At 46.0% G+C, this 8,641-nt stretch overlaps 1 protein-coding gene across 1 annotated transcript; it reads right to left on the reverse strand.

Annotated features, from left to right (window-relative positions):
• Positions 1–6,806: 6,806 nt before the first annotated feature.
• MELLADRAFT_89670 (uncharacterized protein) lies at positions 6,807–7,238 on the reverse strand (the record flags this gene model as incomplete). Its single annotated transcript, XM_007412539.1, has 1 exon — positions 6,807–7,238. The coding sequence occupies one exon, from the start codon at positions 7,236–7,238 to the stop codon at positions 6,807–6,809; it is 432 nt and encodes a 143-aa protein (XP_007412601.1).
• Between the last annotated feature and the right edge of the window lie 1,403 nt (positions 7,239–8,641).

Genomic DNA, 8,641 nt, shown 5'->3' on the forward strand with positions numbered 1-8,641 from the left:
CATAATTCCCAATCAAGGAAAATGCTATGCTTAAGGAAAAAAATAGCGCTTGACCATTTTTTTTCAAATGGGAGGTGCTTGATACAAGGCAAGAAAGGTCACAGAAGCAATATTTGTAACCTAAAGGGTCTTGTGTAAAAAGACGCAGAGATTTTGGAGCATGTATTGTGGGACAAGAGTAAAAATAGAAAGTGATGTAGGGTCTTGATTTTTTCTTGTAGAATTGGAGTGGCTCATGTAGGTTGTTGTGATTAGACATGATTTGAAACTCAATCAGAGGAGTTGCTTAGGGAGAGAAGTAACCAAAAGACCAAGATCAAGCAAAATCAACATCAAGTAATGTTAAATAAGATGAGAAAAAAAAAGAAAAGATCAAGAGATTCGAAACAACACTGAGACAGCTAATATATCCGTAGCTGATAGCGCAAGATAGCTTAGCTAGAAACATGCTGCAAAGCTACAGCTAGCAGGAATCAGCATGAATGAATCCCAGCTACCCTACGCAGAGTCCCAGAAAATCTTCAGCTAACCAAATTTTGGCCCTGTAGCGTAGTGTAGAGGCACAAAACTCAGCTACAGTAGCTCGTAGCGTAGCGTAACTTGACAAGTTACACTATCATAAAGGTCAGATCTGTGTTAACTGCATACAGTTACGCTACATACAAAATGCATGGTAGCGTGTTGTAGCGTAGCTGTCTCAGCGTTGTTTGAAAGACTCACTCATTGAGTTGAGTACTGCCATTTTTGTGGTCATCAGATGAAGACAGATTGGATGATGAAAAAAGAGAAACACTCAAGGTGTCAGGTACATGAGCTGACTTTCTATTGGAAAAGAAGCTAGTTATCTTTGGCTGAGTCAAATTTTCAGTCTGTCACATGCCAAATAGGAGCATATGAGCCCAGAATGCTTGATTTAATGCTTCTATTCCCATGCCTACCCCCCACTTTTAGAAGCATATCTTCCAAAAGTTTATGCTTTAAGCTTATATGCTTGTATTTGCAAAATTACCGCCAACCAAAAATGGTTGGATGGGATTTGATGCTTATAGAAAATTATGCTTGTGTAGTGTATGCTTACAAAGGAATTTCACTGTAGATCCTTAATACAACTTTCATCATAGCAGGTTATCAGATGTTATTAGGCCTTTGCCCCGGCACCTCCCCGGCCAATCTGAGGTATCCCGCGGCCCAAACCCGCGGGGTCCCCGCATCTTGGGGATAGCCATTCCGTCTCCCGAGGCTGTAAGATTCCTGAGAACCTTCACTAAAGTCTGGATAAGATTCCGGCACGACTTCTCGAGAGAGCACAGACGGACAATTAACTTGGAACTTTGTTTAGTTGAATTACAAGCTGGTTCCAGAAATTCCGTGGATAGGCTCTCAGAGGAGTCAGTAGAACTCCTAATAAAACATACAAATGAAAACAAATAGAGAACTAAGCTCACCTGGTTCCAGAAAGTCCGTGGATAGGCTCTCAGAGGAGTAAGGACTTTCCAGAACCGGGCGTGGAGCAAGAAGATATAACAAAGTCTAACTAATCCCATAATATGAAACCCATGATTCACTGCCTGTACTTGTGTACCCTTACACCCTTCCCTCCTAAAAACAAAAGTTTAATCGCTAACACCTCCATAGAATTGACCTTAATAGAAGTATTGAAATTTAGATTTTGGAAAAAAAATGGCATAACTCGCCCCTGAAAATGAAAAAAAAATTAATTTGATTTGTTGAGAGAAAAGGAAAAAAAAAGAAAAGAAAAGAAAGAAACTTTATGAGAGATTTTTTAAATTAAAAGAGAAAAGGATATATGAATGGTCTTGATCTTCAGTCTTGTGTGATAATCATTTGTTGCGTAAAGTAGTAAATCTTGCTCATTAGATTAATTGCCTGTTAGTTAATCGAATACAGTGTCTTGCGGTTTGGTGATTAGAATGTTGACCTCGATCTTGTTTGTGTTCTGCTGTGGCATCTGTTATGTAGGAGAAGGAACTGCTTGCTAGCTGTTTCATTGAATCATGTGGATATATAAAGAATTATCAAACTCACTTGCGGGGGTGCTAGCGCAAATGATGCACACCCCCTTGTTGATGTCCTAGCTTGCCTCAAAGGCATCCAATTTTTGGTCCAGTGAGGTTATTTTAGGCCATGACAAAGTCATCTTCGTGACTGCAGTACGGAGTGTTTATTATTGTTTCTCGTGAGGATTCGTGCGTTTCGTGTGAAGACCTGTTATTGTGGAAGGGAACAAGCTTTCCAACCACCTCTTTACTACTGAAATCAAAAGAATTTGCACACTCACATTGCGGGGGTGCTAAAGTATCAACTGAGATACACACCCCCTCGTCACGTTTTGTAGCGTGCCCCAAGGGCTCCTGTCCAGGACCGTATGGGGTGGTTTTCCGAACTGACGAGAACGTCTCAACGGCCGCAACGTTGCTATCGGCTTCATTGGCGCCCTTTCCATGATACAACTTCAATTTCAAAATGTGAAAAACTGGGTGGGTTGAGTCATTGGATTGGAGCTGGAGTCGAAAGTCTCGACCGGCGTTTAAGACTTCCTGGACCTCATAAGGTCCATCGTAACACGCTTGGAGTTTGCTCGTTGGTCTTCCTTTTCCCCCTACGACTTGCTGGCGGTCACCACTGTCGACCATTACCCAGTCACCGACGGCAAAAGGTGTGCCTTCTCGTTGCCGTTGGTTGTACTGCAGAGCTTGATCTACGCGACTACACCAAAGACGGTCTCGCCAGGTGGCCCACTCTGATTCCCTGCGCTGAATCCAGTGTTTGACATCATCAGTGTTGGTTTCAGATGGAGTCTTTATAGGGAATAAACGAGGAATCCGCCCGTAGAAAAAATGAAAAGGGGAAACACCAGTTGCAGCATTGACCGCTGAATTGATGGCAAACTCAGCCAGTGGTAAAGATTGCTGCCACTTTCCGTGCTTTTCGCCTGCGAAGTGTCTCAGAATTTGGCCCACGGTTTTGTTAGACCGTTCGCTACGGCCGTCGGCTTGTGGATGGTAAGATGTAGATAGTTGGATACGTACTCCTAACAGTTCGTGTAGGCGTTGCCAGAACTTAGAGGTCCAGGCTTTGTCCCGGTCACCAATGATTGACTCGGGAAGGCCGAATATGGAAGACCAGGCCGAGAATAGCCTGCTTGCTGACCGCTCTGCAGTGTCTCGTTGCGAAGCTGGAATCAGACGTACAAATCCTGTGAGCCTACACGTACAGGAAAGTATCATGTCGTATCCCGCGACCTTTGGGAATGGGCCGATGAAATCAATGGCTATGGATTGCATGGGTTGATCAGGTACCGCCGTGCTTTGAAGTTTTCCAGCCGTAGATGTTGTACGGGCTTTGTTTCGCTGACATGAATCGCATGAACGCAGTTGCTCCTCTACGTCCCTCGCCATGCTTGGCCAAAAGAACGTAGTACGTAACCGAGCCAGCGTTTTTTGTGTACCTAAGTGTCCTAATGCGTTGTGCGCCTGCTCAATGAAATCTTTACGTAAGCTTTGATATAGCAGGATTACAAGCCTGCCGTCCAAGTACATGAGGTCTTCTTTCATGATCGTGTCTTCTCTCAATGGCAAGACCTTACAAAGTTTCTTGCAAAAGGCATCGTGCAAGTAACCTTCCCGGATCGAATGTAATTCAGTGTCTCTAAACCTTGCCTCCGTTTCATAAGCAGCCACCTCTTCTTGTCTTGAAAGTGCATCCGCAACTGTGTTGTCTTCCCCTCTGAGGTATTTGAAGTCTAAGTCAAATTGGGACAAGGTTTCCAGCCAACGCGCTTGTCGTTGGCTGAGATTACGTTGGCTGAGAAGAGTTGTCAAGGAGTGGTGATCCGACATCACGTTCACCCGCATACCTAGTAACAATAAGCGCCATTTGTTGAGTGCGTTGATAACCGCCAAGAGCTCCTGTTCGTGAACTGGATAGTTCTTTTCTGCAGGATTCATTGTCCGGCTTTCATAAGCAATTGGGGATGCAGTCTCCCATTCAATCCCTTGGAACAGAGCTGCGCCTAACCCGTTCCCACTGGCGTCCGTGAACAACCAGAGAGGTTCTCCTGAATCGTAGTCGAGGTTGCGTAGGACTGGTAGCGTTGTAATGAGTCTCTTGATATTGTTAAAAGCTGATTCTTCTGCTTTCCCCCACTGGAAAGGCTTTCCCTTCAAGGATGTACTTGTTAAAGGTGACAATGTGCCTACATAATGAGAAAGTCCATCAATAAACTTCTTCATCCATTGGACCGTCCCTAAGAACTTGAGGAGTTGTTTTGAATTGGTTGGCGAAGTCCACTTTGAAATCTTCTCGACTTTCTCATCATCAGGACATATGCCTGCCTCACTGATTTGGTGACCTAAAAATTTGATTTCTCGTCTGAAAAGTTTGCTTTTCTTGGCCAAGCAGTATAACTTGGCTGCACGCAGTCGCCCCAGTACCTGACGTAAGTGGTCTTCATGCTCTTCAATTGTTTGTGAAAAAATCACGATGTCATCAATATATACAACACAGATTTTTCCTACTAGTTCACCGAGAATCTCTTTGTTTCGCGCCTGATGTGTGGCCGGACCATTGGTAAGCCCCATGGGCATTACTGTCCATTCATATAGACCCCACGGAGTTTTCACCGCCGTCAGCGGGATGTCCTCCTCCCGCATACAATCCTGAAAGAAAGAGTTGGTTTGATCCACTACAGACCACACCTTCCCTGTTGCTACTAACCTCACAGCTTCATCCACATTTGGTAGTGGGGAACGATCCTTCACTGTGTATTTATTCAGTGTTCGGTAATCGCAGACCCACCTGGGTAATTCTGCAGGGTCCTTTTTTGGTATTATCATCGACGGCGATGCGTATTGGCTCTGAGATCGCCGGAGTCGTCCAGCCTTGACATGTTGATTCAGGAGCTTGTTCCAAGACTCCAGGTGCTTTCGTGGATATCCGAATTGTTTTTCATTGATCACAACATTCGGATCAGTCAGGACAATCTTATGTCTCGCTCGTCTGTTCACATCCGGTAGACTTTCCGGGAATGTTTCGTCCGGTATGTCTTCTTCCTCCACTGGAGGAAGTTCAGCCGGGAAGAGGTCCTCAAATTCTTTGAAAATTTTTGATTCACGGTCATTCAAGTCTTGCGGCTTGCAAATCTTATGAAGATTTTCAATAGCACACAGCACATTATTCATTCTTGAATGCATTTCTTTTTAATAATAAACCTTCCCACTTGGTGAGTGTAATACACAACGGCGGTGAAGTGAAATATCGAGTTTGAATTTTGTCAAGAAGGGTGATCCAAGGATCATATCGTATGAGGAACTTAGAGGTGCCAATTTGAAGGAAACCGCCCCGAAGCGTGTGCTAGGATTTTCGCACTTCAGGTTAGCCATCACAAACTCTTTCAAGACTAAAGGAGTCCCTTCCGTGGGTATAGCGAGGCGTACCTCCACTGGTGCAACTAACGGCCTCCAAGGAATGTTAAGCTCACGGGCGATTTGGTCGGATAAAAGGTTCGCCCCGGCTCCTGAATCAATAAGAGCACGAACCGTTCACCCATTACAAGTCAGTTCCAGAATGATGGGCGCCACAGATTTTGAAGGTACGCACCCTGATTCATCATTTGACTGTTCTTCTATTTGAGTAGCTTGAAACTGATCGGCCTCTTCATATGCCGCGATGTCGCTTGCTAGCATGTTCGCGACGTCTTCAATAGCCGCCACACGAGTTACAGCAGGCGTGACAGACGGTCGTCCTGCGGGTCGTTGCGTAGGCGCTCCGGCAGGCGTCGCAGTAGTCGTCGAAGTAGGTGTTCGTCGAGGTCTTGGTCCAGGATTGAAATCCGCTGGGACAGATAAGAAACGATTATTTCGGCGCGTACAGTTGGTGTTATTACACTTCTCTTTACAGGTTGCGCATATACCTGATTGTCTCAGGTATTCGTGGTACCGCCAGGCATTTTTGGCACGTTCTTCGTCTGAACGTTGCCGAGGGGGTGGGGCAGATCGTACGCCACTAGCTCCCGACGCGGGGTGGTTCACCACAGCTGGAGTTGTCTTTGATTTCACCAATGGGTCCGGTAGCAATCGACTGTTGATGAGAAAGCGATAGATTCCATCCGCTGTGTCCTTGAAGACCGGGAAGGAGAAAGGTTGTGCCAGTAAGTGTTTCTCCCTCTCTATCAAGTCTTTAACTAGTAACGGTGCTCCCCAAGTGATGTGTTGAGCTAGGTGACGATCGGTAACTTGCCCAAATGGTTTGATAAGTCGGTGTATAGCTTGAGCGCGTTTCACATATTGATCGAATGTTTCTCCAGATTTGATTTCCAGTCGTCGGAGAGCATTTTTGGTGTCCGTCAACCAGGCGTATGGTAAGGTTCCCATAGCCATCAATTCCATAGCACCCTCCCAAGTTTGACGTTTCAGTTCCTCCTTGTTGGCTTGGTACCATGACAACATTTCTTCATCGTTCAACAATGATTGTAATAATTTCAATTTTTCGCGGTCATCAACAAGATTCTTGATTTCGAATGTTTCCTCTATCAAGTTTCTCCAGTGAAACAGATCGGCTGGTTTACCAAACTTGCCCGTAAATTTTGGTAAGTCTGAGAGTTTAATTCAATCAGCTGTCATCCCCGTGTTTGGCTGAGTGGCTAGTAGTTGATGAGTCGTGTCTCTGTAAGCGCTCGAGGTTTGGTTCTCTACCGTGTTTCTAGGTAAGGCCGGCAAGTACGTGGTTTCCATCGGTGATGGATGGGCCGCTGTTGAGCCCAAAGCAGCAGGTGTCGATTGAGTTGGTCAAAGATCGCTGGGTGGTTGCCGATTAAGATGCTCTTCCGCCCAATTGACTCGGTGCTGGTTGGTGGCTTGAGTTGTCTCTTGCTGTTTGGTGCGGCCAATCCCAGTCGACGCCTCCGGTAAAACAACACCCGTGTGCGGTGCTTGTTGTCCTCGAGCTAGTGGCGATGGTGACCCGGGTGTGAGATTCACATAGCGGCTGAAGGTGTTGGAGCCAGCAGCTTGATCCCCATTGGCCTCACCCGACTTGTCGGCTTCTGCAACGTTCTCAACGCTTGCTACGCGGCTCTTGTCCGCTAGTAACTCACGAACCAACTTCTGTAAGTCGGCCGTTTCTTGTCTCGACTGATCTAGCTGAGCTGTGCGTTGCTCTAATGCGTCTATTTGCGACCTTAGGACCCGAATGGTCTCTGCGTCCTCTTCTCGTGACATCGAGTTAGTAGGATCAGCGGTTAGAGTCCGGGTCGCAGTGATGGATCTTTGTTGTGGTGGAGTGCCTTCCGGGAGATATCCAGGCGGGTGTGGTGTATAGGTAGGTCCGAGTAATTTCTTGAAATGAAGATTTATGACAGTACTTTCAGGCAAAGATGGTGATAGTTCTATAGGCAAGAATTTCGATTTCTGGGTTTGGTCTGGGCTACTTTTCACAAAGGAGGAGGCGTAGACGACGCGGTCAGATAACGCCGCTGGTGATCCCGAAACCGAGGCCTCAGGTCTCCAAGAGTAGTTAGGAGGTTGTCCCGCTGCTGGGCTGTCCAAATCTTCTACAACGGTTGCCTTGGCCTTTTCTTTTTGAGCTTGTCGTAATAGTGAGTCGGGATCGTCCAAATAGTTATCAGGCTTTCGTGATAACGGTCCAGACATCCAATTGGCAGGTAAACAGAGCGATCGACAAGGTCTTCCAGGTATTGATCGACAGACTAATAAGCTCAAGTTTGACAGGACTGACGGTCGTGCGACATTCGCAGGTGGCAGATGGACAGATGGTTGACAGAGTATCCCAAAGGATAAAAGCGACAGAGAGATAATGAGTAGTGTGAAAATTTTTATTGTAACTTTATCGAAGTGATCAAGTTAAAAAAAGTGTAAGTTTCCTGAGAACCTTCACTAAAGTCCGGATAAGATTCCGGCACGACTTCTCGAGAGAGCACAAACGGACAATTAACTTGGAACTTCGTTTAGTTGAATTACGAGCTGGTTCCAGAAAGTCCGTGGATAGGCTCTCAGAGGAGTAAGAGCATCTCCTATCGTCTCGGTAAAGGGCTTCGGTACGGTAAATTTTACTGTACCGACCCTTAAATTCCCCAATCGTGCCTGTACTTGTGTACCCTTACAGAGGCCCGCCCCCGCACTCCCCGCCAGGGTATGCGGGGGCTGCAGGGAGCACCCTAAAAAATTTAAAAAATTTTAAAAAAAAAGCCCAAAAAAAGAACCCAAGGGGTCAGAAGACTCCATCACGGCTCGTCTCACACCTCCTCTAGCGCCCTCTAGACTCTCAAACTCGTTCGAATCAAGAAAGTAATTCACTAATAGTCTAAAATGGTAGAACCGGACTCAGACGGACCAGGAGACGCGACAACTGTGATTCAATGGGAAGGTTTAGATGAAACCTTCCCTTTTCCCCTTTCTCTTACCCTTTCTTTCAGCTATTTATGGCCACTTCCCTTCAAGTTTGAATGACCAAAATCACTTTATCCCCTCATCGATATCATGGACCAAATTGATCTCACCGGTGATTCTGCGGCTAGTCAGGCTGGAGATGCTCCAGAAGTCGAAGATTCTCATATCAACACAGCCTCTAACAACGGTAAGAGAAGCTGGGTTTGGACTCACTT

This window comes from Melampsora larici-populina (genome assembly GCF_000204055.1).
Source record: "Melampsora larici-populina 98AG31 unplaced genomic scaffold MELLAscaffold_31, whole genome shotgun sequence".
NCBI lineage: Eukaryota > Fungi > Basidiomycota > Pucciniomycetes > Pucciniales > Melampsoraceae > Melampsora > Melampsora laricis-populina.